Source organism: Anguilla rostrata, chromosome 13 (assembly GCF_018555375.3).
Source record: "Anguilla rostrata isolate EN2019 chromosome 13, ASM1855537v3, whole genome shotgun sequence".
NCBI lineage: Eukaryota > Metazoa > Chordata > Actinopteri > Anguilliformes > Anguillidae > Anguilla > Anguilla rostrata.
In genome coordinates, this window is record NC_057945.1 from 7,444,769 (window position 1) to 7,460,079 (window position 15,311).

The 15,311-nt window shown below is 47.2% G+C and overlaps 1 protein-coding gene across 1 annotated transcript in view; it reads right to left on the minus strand.

The window, feature by feature from the left end:
- Nucleotides 1-15,311, minus strand: part of ptprt (protein tyrosine phosphatase receptor type T) — a 301,390-nt gene that overhangs the window by 242,273 nt on the left and 43,806 nt on the right. The window contains exon 2 of the mRNA XM_064305091.1: nt 483-608. Within this exon, the coding sequence (XP_064161161.1) occupies nt 483-608 (126 nt within the window). The remainder of the gene's footprint in view (nt 1-482; nt 609-15,311) is intronic.

The window sequence follows — 15,311 nt, forward strand, 5'->3', positions numbered from 1 at the left end:
ATGGAGGTGTAACTGAGCCGTAATGGAGGCGTAACTGAGCCGTAATGGAGGCGTAACTGAGCCGTAATGGAGGTGTAAGTAAGAGCCGTAATGGAGGTGTAACTGAGCCGTAATGGAGGCGTAACTGAGCCGTAATGGAGGTGTAACAGCCGTAATGGAGGCGTAACTGAGCCGTAATGGGCGTAACGAGCGTAATGAGGTGTACAGCCGTAATGGAGGGTAGAGCGTAATGGAGCGAACAGAGCCGTAATGGAGGTGTAACAGCCGTAATGGAGGCGTAACTGAGCCGTAATGGAGGCGTAACAGAGCCGTAATGGAGGGGCCAGGCAGGCCATTGGAGGTGAATCCAGTGGGATTCTGACCAGGGGTGGAGCTGTTTCCGTAGCGCTCCAACCTGTTTTACAGGGGAGTCCGGAAACTTCCGGGCATTCCATGACACGGGGAGGAGGCAGGGGGGGGGGGAGGGGGGGGCGTGGCCTCACCTGTGGGCACGGCGGCGTCCATGCTGGGCCTCTCCCAGGTGTTGACCTGCTCCCAGGCGAATCCGGTGGTACCCAGAGCAACGCCGTAGCCGCAGCTGCTGTAGTGCTCCTCAAACGAACATCCGCCTGGAGGGAACGCGGGGAAGAGCCGCATATGTCAACATGATTAAACCGCATACTCAACATCATTATTTTATCGCTGCTAAATAATGATTTTCCACCACATTAAGCTTTATGTTCGCCAGGAGCCATAGATTAAAAAACCAAGAAGAAACCTCTAATTAAATCTAGTCTTTGTGGTAGAGATTTTAATTGCTACGAAAGACTCGGAAGAAATAAAACGGCTATTTTGAAGCGCTCGCCTTCGGTTTTTTCTTTCAAATTTGTAAGCGCGTCTACATTTTTTCTGTTCCATGACCGTTCAGGGCTGTTTTAAAAATATCAATCAAAGCCTGCCTTTGTTACAGATAATTGCGGCCACTGTTGAACTCACAAAAGCGTGCAACACAATCTACATGATCGGAGTTAAGCATCTTTATTTAGCCAAAATAAAAGTCCGGGGTTATTAGCAGAATAAAGTCGCCCTGCTTTCAAGTCTCGCTCCCATATTTTCTCAGGATGAAATATTTGCCTTCAGATTGATTAAATTTGCAAAACCGCCTCAGCCAAGGACTCGGTGCTTAAGATATTTAATTATGACTCACTGAATATCAAATGTGATGAAGTATTAGAACACAAAAGCGTGCTTTTTTTCCCTCTCTCCCTCTCTCTCTCTCTCTTTTTTCCTTTTTTTTTTTTGCAATTAAAATAAAATGCATTATGTCGTGACCTTGCAGTGGATTCCGGCATTAAAAGGAGTGAATGGACCACACAGCCGGAGCTGACTTGAGTTTAAACGGCAGTCCGTTTTATAATGACCCCCACCTTCATCTTCCCCTTCCAGGCCTCGCCCCCCCGGATTCCCAAACCCCCCCCCCCCCCCCGACCTCCAGCAGCCTTCAGCCACCGCTCCAGCACCTCAGACCAGACCAGACCGGTCCGGCTCGCGTCTTTTCAATCTGCGGCTCAATCTAGCAGGGGGGGCGGGGAGGGGGGCTATTAGCGCACACGGGCTCGAGCTCAGGAACTCGGGGCCAGGCGCCGTCTGGCGATGATTAAGCCCCGTTTTAATTCGCCTCGTCCGTACGTTCCGGTCACCTGCGGGAAACACGGGGAGACGCGCGCCGTGCGCCGCCGCGGACACGTTTTCACATTCGATATTCTACAAAAAGCACTAAACCGTTAGCACGAAGCCAGCCCGCGTTCCGATTTTTTCCCCGCGTGGCTCCACAAACAAGACAAAAAAACAAGAAAAACAGCAGGAGCTCTTCATCTTGTCTAATTAATGCTGCCGACCAATTTGATCCATTATTGATAAGCTGCCGGTGGCGGGAAAGCGAGAGTTTTTTTGCGTCCGACGCGGCGGCAGAGACGCACGCGCTCGGCGAACAGCCCACGGGCCTGCAGCGCACCGCTAACATAACAGGAGGCTTTTTAGCGCGCGCGTTTCTCCGGGCGCACTGTCAACACACCGTTTACCGGCCAAAATTTCCATGTGGTGTTCTCATCAGTTAAGAGCACTGAAAATTATATTTCTCTCTGTGAGAGTATTTAAGTTTGTGCTTGCTTGGGGAATGGGTAAGGCCTGGGTAAGGAGTGCACTTTATCGTTACATTAAGTTGTGACAGTGTTACGTTACATTACAACACGGCTACATTACTTTAGAATATTGCTACATTGACTACAGTGTTATCACACTTGGTTTGGAAACCATTATTTAAAAGTACACTTTATTGTTACATTACATTGTGACAGTGCTACGTTACATTAGCACATTGCTACATTACATTGTGACAGTGTTACCTTACATTACAACACAGCTACATTACATTACAGCGTTTTCACACTTGGTTTTACAGTATAGCACGGGCAGGAGCAGCGTGTAATTTAGCACCGGGCTTTAATCCCCGCCAGACTGAAGGCACATTTAAAATGGAGGGCTACCGTAACCCGACCGGCCGATCTGTGAACAGAAGCCCGTCTACACCGGCGAGCGACTCCCCGGCCGCTCGACGGGAAGAAGATCGATGCGCGATAAGCGGCTAGAGCAGACGTTAGCGCTTTCGTTCGGCGTCTTTTCAGTCGAGTTACGTTAAATTCACTGTCATTCTTCGAGATTTAATTAATGCCGCGGCGACCGTACGTCTTTACTCTTTTCCTCCCCGTGGCATTCGCGAGCAATCAGGGGAAAACAGGCCTTGGAGTGGAACCCATTATATCCACTCCAATAGGCACGAGTAATATGAATAATAACAGAAACTACTTTAATTAAGATATTAGCCTGTGGAGGTATAACAGTTTTTTTGCTTTTTTTTTCATTCTTTATATTAATTATCAGTTTGGAAATGGGTTGTAATACATACTGTACCCGGAGATAACAACCTTTTAAAATAAAAAACTGATATTATTTCTGTCAAAAGTTGAGGACAGTTTTAGATTGAATACAGGCCAAGGTTCAAGTCATAGGAACCCTGGCCTGTATTCAATCTAAAATTGTCCTTAACTTTTGTCTGAATTCAATCTGCATTTGTCCTTCATTTTGACTTGCAAGTGTGTGCAAGCCTTAAACGTTTTCTTCACACACTCAGACTGGGGACTTTTATAGTTGCCGAACTATGTTTGTGAAGAAATCAAAAGTTATCCTGGCTTTTAATCATTGGTCAGCGCGAATGGCAAATAATAATTGAATCCCAGCCATCATCTCAATTATTTTTTGACATTTGAGCAAAAAAAAATAAATTAAATAAAATCCAACAGACTCTTTGTGGGCACTGGTATTCCGTCCAATGACAGAGAGCATCAGGAGAAGTTTTTACTCAGGTCCAAAGCCAACACATCCAATCTGTTCAGACAGGACTTGAAAAACACAGGCAGTGGGGGGGGGGAGGGGGAGGGGAGGAGGGGAGGGGGGATTTTTGTGCCAAACACACACACACACACACACGCGCGGGCACACGCTTGTGCCTCACACTTCACATTGAAGGGAGCTCGCTGGAGCGCTCTGAATTAAGCCTGGAACGCAGCGGACTAGCAGACAGCGGCGCTAGCGCCTCCCACACTCCGCTCAGCTCAGTCAACCCCGGCTAATTCCGCCATTTCCACTCCAATTACACCCTTTAACCTCAGAGACCAGACCCACAAAAAACCTCTTCCTGTAGCACATCCATTACAGGCGGGGGGGGGGGGGTTGTGGGAGAGAGGGAGAGAGAGAGAGGGAAGAGAAGAAGAAGAAGAAGAGAGAGAATGAGAGAGGGAGAGAAGGAAAGCGAGAGGAAGGAAGGAGGGAGGGGAGGGAGGGGAGAGAGGAAAGAAGTAGAGTGGGAGATGGAGAGCGGTAAGGAGAGAGGAAAAGGAGGGAGAGAGAGACAGAGTGACAGAGGTGGGGGGGGGGTGTAAAAACATCAAATGCTTTAAATATTTGCCAAGAAAATACAAAATAACAAAACAGGGTGTGAAGTTTTATATTTATGCATTATCCATAAATAAGTTGAGTCTGAGGCTTTAAAATATGTTGCATTATACAGGGTTGTTCAGTACATTCTCAATGTACTAATGTGCAGAAATTATCATTAAAATCCAGAAGACAATCTAAATAAAATAGAAAGGAAGACAAAAGATAGCACCCTCACTATTGGTATAAACATAGTTTTATTCTTTAATAGGTATGAAAGATAGAACTCTCACTGTTGTTATAAACATAGTATTACTCTTTAATAGGTATGAAAGACAGCACTCACTGTTGTTATAAACATAGTATTACTCTTTAATAGGTATGAAAGACAGCACTCTCACTGTTGGTATAAACACATTATTACTCTTTAAAGGCATACTATGCAGGATTTTTACCTTGAAAATATTATAAAATAACCATACTCAGTCATATCTATGATGCACTGGCAATCTGTCTTTGTCTTTCGATGAAGTTCACAAAGGGGATGAAAAGCAACGTGGAGTTAACATGTTTTCTGTTGGACCCGTAAGTAACAACCTGTAGTCCACACACAGAGGTGAAGGGGCAGGGTTCAGGACAGGGGAGGAGACTTCTTTGATTGTAAACACAGGACAATAGCAAGACTAAAAATTCAGAGTATGCTTTTAATAGGTATGAAAGATAGCACTCTCACAGTTGGTATGAACATAGTATTATTCTTTAATAGCTATGAAAGATAGCACTCTCAGAGTTGGCATGAACATAATATTATTATTCTTTAATATGTATGAAAGACAGCACTCTCACTGTTGGTATGAACACGACTCCTTAATAGGCGGTAATCATGGTTAATCAGAGGCAACAAATGTGAGTGTTGGGGAGAGATGTGTTACAGGTGTGTTACAGAAACGTGTGATAACAGTCGTGATCATCAGTCTACAGCATGCGCACACGCAAAACATAAACAGGCACACACACACACGCGCGCGCACACACACACACACAAGCACACACAAACAGTGGACCATCAGGCTAATGACTCCCTCGGTCCCAAGCTGCCTCTCTATTGACCTCGCTAATTGAAAAGGTGGCACGCAGAACCTGCGCACGGCCGTCCTGCCTGAGCCGTTCACAGATCTCAGCATATTAACCCAGCTTCTGCACAGCCCCGGTAAAAACAAAGTCTTCAAAGTCTTCGCACGCTACCGCTGATCGATCGTTTCCGTGCACCACAAAGACGCTGTTTTCCAAACGTCTGAATCCTCACTGTGCCAGCGTTTCGAGAAATGCCTTAAATTTCAAGTCAGCTGCCGCTCACTTCCGCGTCATCAAGTATCACAGCAAATGAAAGGACACACTGTAGCCTAAATAAGCTGGTGCTCATCTAACAAAGCCCTCATGTTACTTTTTGCCAAATATAAATAGGCTGTTTTTAATCTTGACAAACTTAGATGGGCCTAAAGATGCGCTTGAAATGAACAAAATTGTTGTTTGATTGTCTCGTTAAATGCATTTTTTCTGCACTGCAAGCTAAAGCCAATTAATGCATCATCAACTATCCAAATGGGCCTATCCACTGTGGTGAACAGAGGGAAATTGCATTTTATTTGAGATTTTTTTTTCCCCCACTGTTTATTCAGTGAGAGATGATTTCTCTTTATTCAGAATAAAATATATTTTTCAGTAAACAACTAATGATGCAATATCATGACAACTTATTTTATTGAGAAAGGGAGAATTCACACACACTGAATGAGCACAAAGGCGAATGGCTTTTTTCATACCAATTATTCCTGTTGCACAATTTATATGCACACAAACAGGCAAGCACACGCATGCACGCACTGGCACACGTACACAGACACACACATGCACACACACACACACATACAGTACACACATGCACGCAAGCACACGCACGCATGCACGCACGGGCACACGTACGCAGACACACACAAACAAACACAGGCACGCACACACACATACACAGACACACCTAGACATAGACACAGATACACACACACACACACACACACACACACATACATACAGACACAGAAACAAAATACACACAGACAGGCACACACACACACACACATATTATATCAACATGAATGTTCGGGGAACATGTCCCAAGCCCTACTACACCCCTCTGATTCCATTTGAAATGAAATCATAGGACTGAAGTGAATATATTCTGCAGCCATTAATTTTTATGCTTTGTAACAGACAGGTTATTTGTGTAGAGAATAAATCAAATTATGAGAGTTTTTTTCCCCCGATGAGATGGTGTTCATCCAGGTGAAAAAAAGATCTATGAGTTCCCACAACCCATTTGGCCCATGTCATGCAGTGTTCTGCAGTATTGTGGCACAGTGTCTCTCAGGAACTCAATTATCCTCGCAGCCTCAGAGAAACAGGAGACAGAGAGTGGGTTTGGGGGCAGGAGGGGTTTGGAGAGAGAGACAGTGGGACTGGAGAGAGAGAATGGGTTTGGAGAGAGAGAACAGGTTTGGAGAGAGAGCCAATGGGATTGGAGAGAGAACGGGTTTAGAGAGAGCAGGTTTGGAGAGAGAGAGTGCGAGTTTGGAGAGAGAGCAGGTTTGGAGAGAGAGACAGTGGGTTTGGAGAGAGAACGGGCTTGGAGAGAGTGGGTTTGGAGAGAGAGAGCAGGATGGGGAGAGAGAACAGGTTTGGAGAGAGAGCCAATGGGATCGGAGAGAGAACAGGTTTAGAGAGAGCAGGTTTGGAGAGAGAGTGGGTTTGGAGAGAGAGCGCGAGTTTGGAGAGACAGAGTGCGAGTTTGGAGAGAGAACGGGTTTGGAGAAAGTGGGTTTGGAGAGAGAGAGCAGGGTTGGGGAGAGAGTGGGTTTGAAGGGAGAGACAGTGGGTTTGGAGACAGAGCTGGTTTGGAGAGAGAGACAGTGGGTTTGGAGAGAGACCTGGTTTGGAGAGAGACCTGGTTTGGAGAGAGACAGTGAGTTTGGAGAGAAAGCAGGTTTGGAGAGAGAGACAGCAGGTTTGGAGAGAGAGTATGAGTTTGGAGAGAGCTGGTTTGGAGAGAGAGACAGTGGGTTTGGAGAGAGAGCAGGTTTGGAGAGAGAAACAGTGCGTTTGGAGAGAGACACAGTGGGTTTGGAGAGAGAAACAGTAGGTTTGGAGAGAGAGACAGTGGGTTTGGAGAGAGAGAAAGAGAGCAGGTTTGGAGAGAGAAACAGTAGGTTTGGAGAGAGAGAGGGTTTTGAGGGCACAGCAGTCGACTCTTTCCTGTGAGGTTACCCTAAGCGTGTGTCTGTTGGACAGCCAGGATGCAAGAATGCCTTCACACTCCCCAATAAAGGCTTTTTCCTCCTGTTCAGTCTGGTTACGGATGAGAAATGTTTCTACGCAGCACTTTGGATCATAAAAATTTACTAATAAAAATGATTAGCTGCTACAAAATGCGTGTCATGCAATTTTTTTCCCAGCCCTTAAAAAATTGATTACAGTGGAAAAATAGTCGTACAGGCAGTAAAACATGGTCCACTATGAGACTATAAAGGTCTGTTTCCTCTGCTTATGACAGGGTATAAATAAAGACCATTCTACTCTATTCTCCAAAGTGTCAGAAAGCCTGACGTGTACCAGTACACACATATACACACACGCGCACATGCAGGCGTGCACACACACACACATGCACAACCACACACATGCATGCATACTCGCACACGCACACACATGCACACCACACACATGCATTTGCGCACCCACACACACACACACACACACACACATGCATGCTCGCACACACACACATGCACACATACACACACGCACACATGCATGTGTGTTCATATGCATGTGCAAACACACCCGCGCATTCACACGCACTCACATGCACACGCGCACGCAAAGACAAACGCACACATATGTGCACACACACGCTCACACACATGCATTCAATCAAATACAGGCACTTAACACAGAGTGAAAATATATGTAACAGAATAATCTCAAAGTTAAACTAGGTATTTAAAAAAAAAAAAAACATTTTGGCCATTTCATCATGTTGAAATAAGTGATCTTCAAACAATCGTTTGTATAATGGTTATGGAATGATTCGAAATTGTATTGAGCTTCGCTGAATTACAATTTCAGAGACCACTCTGTTCAAATTTGCATCCTGCGAATTTTCAGGATCTTTGCACTTTAATCTAGTGCGAGCCATCAACCACAAACAAAAGTGATTACGATCAATCAGCCCGTGAAAATCACGGCTTAAATATTGATGCCGCGAGCCCGGTGCCGCTAAAGCATCCGATCGGTCCATTTGTCAGGCTTCCAAGTCGAAGTGTTAATCCCCTCACCTCTGCCAGGCTACGGGACCCGCTCCATCAATCTCCGTCTCGAAACGTCCGCTCGGGCGCTCGAAAAGAACTCCTGGGGTCCCGCGCTCCCCCCCCCCGTTTGAAGGCTGCGAGCGCTGGCGTCAGTCAGATGTTTAACACAGCTTTAATGGTGCAGGGGCCCGAGGGCAGGACGTTTAGCCGGGGCCCCCAGCACCATCACACAGACAGACAGCAAGGACTCCCTCACAGTAACTGCTCTGCTCACTCACACACACACACACACGCACGCACAGGCAGGCATGCACGCACACACACACGCACGCACAGGCAGGCATGCACGCACACACACACGCACGCACAGGCAGGCATGCACGCACACACACACGCACGCACAGGCAGGCATGCACGCACACACACATGCATGCACACAGGCGTGCACACAACAATACGCACACAGGCGTGCACACACACACAAGCACACACAGGCAGGCATGCACACACACACACCAGCACACACACAGGCATGCACACACACACACATGCACGCACACAGGCGTGAACGCACACACACACATGCACACACCAGTACACACACAGACGTGTACACATACACACACACATACACACACACACATGCACGCACATAGGCATGCACACAAGCATGCACACACACACACACGCACACAGGCTTTGTGGAAATGCTATTTAATTGTTTGCACAGTTTCAGAGATGCTGTGTAAATGCTGTTTTTTGTCTGCAAAGTTTCAGAGATGTAGAAATGTTGTTCATTTTGTCTGGAAACTTTAAGTGATGCTGAGGAAATGCTGTTTATTTTGTTTGCAAAGTTTCAGAGATGCTGTGGAAATGCTGTTTATTTTTTTTGCAAACTTTCAGAGATGCTGTGGAAATCCTGTTTATTTTGTTTGAAAACTTTCAGTGATGCCATGTAAATGCTGTTTATTTTGTCTGCAAACTTTCAGTGATGCTGTGGAAATGCTGTTTATTTTGTCTGTAAAGCATCACAATGGCAGGGTGATCCATTTACACTGTAGTGCACTTCCCTTTGCCAGAACTCCACACAGACATGAACTAATGGTGCACAATGCGTTCGATTAATACATTATCTTCCGACCACTCTAAGGTGGATGCAATCCAACTGGTGGACTAAAACCACACTGGCCCTCTTGCAAACGCGCCAGTGAATTATTTATACAATTGATTGCCCAGCAGAGCTCAATTATTAAGGAGCTGCCTGCGATTGTCTTACACTGAGAGAATGGAAATCTGTGTGAACAACTCCTAGCAAACACACACCCCCCCCCCCCCAACCATAAAAAAACACTGTGCTGTCTAGATCGCCTCCGTAACCTTGACCCAGCAAACAGCCCTTGCACTGATACAAGTGTTCTAATTTTATAGTGGGGAAAAAAAGATGGGGTTGTGTCTCCACATAAATCTCTCGTCAATTCCAAATACTTGCAAGAAATGGGATCATAAGAAGAGAACAATCTTTCTATGTGGCGATTACTGACTAATTATTCAGGAAAGGCAGTTTTAAAAAGATCAATGTCCTTTTTATTTATTTATGTATTGTGGCGCACATACAGAATTGTGAGGCAGTAAAGGAGAAGTCCGATTAAAACTCGAAATGAGATGCGTTTCCTGAAATGTTCAAACTGCTTGCATGCACAGCCGAGCTCCATACGGAAACAGTAATGAAAACAGAGATTAGGCTGACTCATCTTCTTAATGGAGGAAGCCGTGCTGTTTGTTTAATTTCTAAACAAGAAAATCATCTACATGAGCGAACCACATATTGTCACGAGGAGAATTTTTATATCATCATTTTTTGCCTTTATCATCACAGCATAAAAAGATCCCCTTTTTTATTACAAGCGTTCTAATTTAACAGGCTCCGAGCCTGTGGGTTAAAGTTTACATTAATTTCAATCCCAGAATTCATCATTCCTGCTTGCCCATGCTTATTTTAGAGCAATTGCCCCAGTAGATCTTTATCCTATATTCACTTTAATATACAAAAATGGCCACATTCACATAGTCCTGAAACAAACTAAGTCAAAATGGCCGAAGTACCCCTTTCCAAATTTGAGAAGGAGCCTACGCATTATCCCACACAGGGCCAATTCTAGGCATAGGCAACACGGGCAGTCGCCTGTGGAGAGCTTTTGGTTTGAGGGGCACCAAACAAAGGGGAATAAAGGAAATAAGAATCCATGTTGTGTCCAGGAGAGTTTGTGGCGTGAGATACCTGGTGCAATACCTGCTCGCACTGTGTCATCTCCTTTCCTAGCCCGGCTAGCGCACATTTCAGCAGTAACTGAACTGATACGGGGATCTCCTCCAGTGACTCCTGTGCTTCCAGACTGGTAGCGCTAGCTTCCCAGCTAGCTAAATCGGTTAACGACCAAGCAGTACAAACAAAGAAACTGATTTCGAAATAAATACTGATAATATGAACGCAAACTGGTAGAATTCACAAAACAAAGAAAGCTTGCATGTAAAAAAATAAATAAAACTACAAATATTTCAAGAGGACTAGGCTATACATACAGCTAGCTGTAGTCCAGCTGTAGTCCTTCAGCACAGTTATCCCTCCGTGCTTTTATGTTTCACCCCTTTCTGTTCCAGAACATTCTTACCCTTATTCTCCCTTTCCGGCAGTTCAAAACCTTTCAGAGAAAAAGGACAGCAATGTCTTTGTTTGTCCTGAGTGACCCATACCCAAGTATAGCTCACATACAGGACACTCCAGCTATATAATAAAATGTGCATTAAACCTGCATCTCGCACGCTAGGTTTAACGTTGGTTTAGGATATCTGTCACAACAGACTAAGTGTGCTAAATGTACTATCCAACCCAGACTGAGGATCATTTATATCGCAAAAGGAAATACAAAACAAACTCGCAACGTTTTTTCTGGAACGAGAAGAAAGATACTGAAGCTACTGTACAGGCAAAAAAAGGGCAACAGAAGCGGTTCCTGGTGTGAACTGTAAAAGTTATGAGGAGAGACGCGCGAACTGCTCCGTTCGCCGCGGATAATGACCCACATGCGCGCGGACGACTTATTTAAAATGGTGAAGATCGAGCATCGGCGTGACGCGCGGTGTGTTCTTCTGTCCCCGCGACGTAAGGACTGCGGTCTCTCATTACCGAGGGATGAAAAGTGCAAATGTAGTGCTGAAGTAGTGAGGGCCCAAGGGCAGGACGGGTTCGAGCGCTTAATTACAGTCCGGGAGAGACCCGTGTGTGCCGTATGAAAAATAGCCCCAAAACAAGCCTTTCCTGTAAACAGCATTTCAACCCTCACTCAATAACCCAACAAGGCCACTACATCAGAAGGCGACAAAAGCCCCTGTTCACACTCTCTCACACACACACACACACACACACACCCATGCACCATTTACCCATCTGTTCATTGAATAACTTGTATAAAATCTCTCCCTCTCTCTCTCTCTCTCTCTCTCTCACTTTCTCCTTCCCTTCCCCCCCCCCCCCCCCTCCCTCCCTCTCTCTCATATATAAAGCAGGAGAGTTTGAGGTGGGACTCCTGGCGGATAGTTCTCTCCCCCCCCCTCTCCCCCTCTCCCCCCTCCCCCTCTCTCTCTCATATATAAAGCAGGAGAGTGTGAGGTGGGACTCTGGTAGAGCCGTAATGGGGGATCTGGCTGGCAGTCGGTGATGTCATTAGGGTTATTACAGGCAGTGGAAAGCAGGCTCATCCCAGCTGGTTCCAGGGCTCAGGGTGAGACAGCAGCAGGCGCAAGCATATCCTCATGAATATTCAGAGCCTGCCCAGGCCTGCCTGACAGCATGGCTTCGGCGACAGTCTGTCCCGTGTCACATGACACATCTGTCAGAGCGCGGGCTATGTGACCCGAGCGGCTTTACTGTAATTATAACTGCGCGCGTGTGCGTCTACCTGAAGGTCATGTACAGTACAGACCGCACACGCACACACACGCACACAGGCACACACACGTACAGACCGCACAAGCACACACTAACACACACACACACACTCTCACACCCACAGACACGCACACAAATACACACACAGGCACAATCTCTCACACACACACACACACACTAAACACACACACACATGCAATCACACACACGCAATCACACAAACGCACACACCCACCCACACACACACAAACACACACACACACACTCTTCATCTCTGTGTCACTCCGGCAAGAATGGAGAGACGAGTGGGCGTAGAAAAAAACTCATGGATCACTGTGCAGCTGTATTTAAATAGTCTGCAAAAGAGTCACAACCCAAATTGAACACATTAATTATTAACCGCCCCATCTCTATGTATGAGGGGGTGATGTTACTGGGACAGAAAGTCTACACACTTTACTGGTGACCTGGTAGGAGGAAATATGAGTGTGGGAGACTTATTAAAAAACCAAAGCTAACATTTGCTAACAGAAAGGGGAGAGAAGACAGAACTGGACCAGGCATTTCAACACTGTCACAAAACTACACATCATATCCTGTGTTTTTATCGATTTATTTTCATCATCACAAACAGACAGTTCAAGGATATGTGTGTGTGTGTGTGCGTGTGTGTGTGGGTGTGCGTGTGTGTGTTAATTTGCAGCTTTCTAATAGGGAGAGGTAGGGAGAGAGTTATGCTAATTGGTTTGTCGTTTATGCTAACAAGTAAAAACACCTGGTTTTCATATCAGGAGTATGCTTTGTGCATAGTTACTGCCTATATTTAATGTATATTAACCCAAACTTAGAGGGAAAGAGTGTCAGGCAGAGCGCTAGAGAGAGAGAGAGCGGGAGAGTGATAGAGTGAGAGAGAGAGAGAAAGTGGGAGAGTGACAGAGAGCGAGAGAGAGACAAAGAGAGAGAGAAGTAGAGAGAAAGAGAGCAATAGAGCGATAGGCGATAGAGAGCGTGAGAGAGGGAGCGGTAGAGAGAGAGTGGGAGAGTGATAGAGAGAGAGCGGCCAGGCTAATCCCATATTAAAGTGGTATATATGTATCTGCTGGCCCCCTAATGAGAGCCTGGGGAGGAGAGACGAGAGGCGGAGTCTTACCTCCCGAAACTCCCAGAGTGCACTGGGGTCAGGAGCCAGGGGGTGTGACTGGCCACATCTCATTGTCAGACACTCATGTTAAGGGCTTCATTAAAGCAGCAGCAGCAGGACCACACTGGTCTTTTTAATTACAGAGCTAGGGACTGGTGGGGTGGGGGGGGGGGGGGGGGGGGTGGGCAGGAGCGTGCCCACTAAAGGGGGGGTCACATTCTCATTAAACATACTCTTATTTCTACATAATTTCACAATAGTACTGTTAGACTTGCATCTATTAATCAGACCGCATGCCTGTTACACAGTATTTATTATTCTGTATTGCGCTTACACACAGTACTGGGACACTTGTGGTGGCGCCCTCTGCTGGTGAAGACCGCAAAGGCGACCGTGAAGCCGGGGTCGAGTTGCAGGAGGGGGGGGGGGGTCACGTTTGGACCTGGAAGGGAGCGCTTTAGTCTAGCTTAGCCTAGCCTGGGCAAGCAGCCACCTGCTGCTCTGCTCCTGTCGCCTTCACCTCCTCTGCACCTCCTCTGCAAGAGCTGTCAGACAGAGGAGGGAAGGGCAGGCCGTCCGCGGGGGGGGGGGCTACGCTACGGTGCGCGGGGGGCTATAGCGCGGGGGCTACGGTGCGCGGGGGCTACGCTACGGTGCGCGGGGGGCTATAGCGCGTCGCCTACAGGCTGCCTCGGGGCTACTACCCTCTGCGTCGAAGCAGGGAAGGGCGCCGCGTCCGGGGGCTTACGCTACGGTGCGCGGGGGGCTATAGCGCGGGGGCTACGCTACGGTGCGCGGGGGGCTACGCTGCGGTGCGCGGGGGGCTACAGCGCGTCTCCTCTGACAGGCCTGAAATGGCACTTCAAAGAGCCGGCTCAGTCTAAACCCACCTCTCGCTCTGAAGCAGCCTGAGCTAAAGCCCCTGGAACGCGCTGTCAGATTTTCACCATAATAAAGGAAAGGAAGTCTTAACGCATATTAGAAGACCTTGTAGCCGTCAGCCCCACTTCCTTACAAGAGGAGAAGACACTCCTGGCCTCAAATCAGGGAGGAGGGAGACAGAGAGAGAGACAGAGAGAGACAAAGAGAGGGGGACAGAGAGCAAGCAGAGAGAGAGAATGAGACAGAGGGGGGGCAGAGAGCAAGCAGAGAGAGAGAAAGAGACAGAGAGACAGAGAGAGAGAGAGGGGGGGCAGAGAGCAAGCAGAGAGACAAAGAGGCAGAGAAAGTAGAGAGAGAGAAAGAGAGAGATGGGGAGAGGTGCTCTGTTTCTCAAGCGGAGAGCGATAGCAGCGAGTTGAGAGTCAGGTGATACAAACAGAGCCCTGCTCTATATCTCGCCAGCCAATCGCAGCACCCCGCTAGACTCCCGCCAGCTGGAAGCGCCGCATCCCAGCATCCCCGCAGGACTCCGCCAGGCAACTTGATATTCCTCCCATGAACGTGACGGCCTCCCTGCACCGCGGAGGCCGCTCCCGGCCCACAGACCCACCGCCCCCCCCTCTGCACCGAAGAAAAACTCCAGCCCCATCGCCCACACAGAAACGGGGGCGGGTACTTCAGTCTTAAACTCACAAATATCAATTACTCCATTACCGTGTGCATGGAGGAAGCACGAACACCTGCCCTTTCGACTACTGTCAGCAGTCTGACTTCCCAAATCTCCCAGAATGCACCGACGCGGTCGACGCGAGAGGAAACTATGCGAAATGGCACAAATAGTTTATGTATCGTTTAAATAGCCGTTAATATCCGCAAAGTGAAAAATCCGTCGCGTGGCTATCGCAGGTGTGTAGTTATCTCGTCTGACTGCAAACAGAAAAGCACCGTTACGCAGAGGATACTATCACAGATAACCGAAATAGTCATTTCCATGTAAAGAGAAAGATCA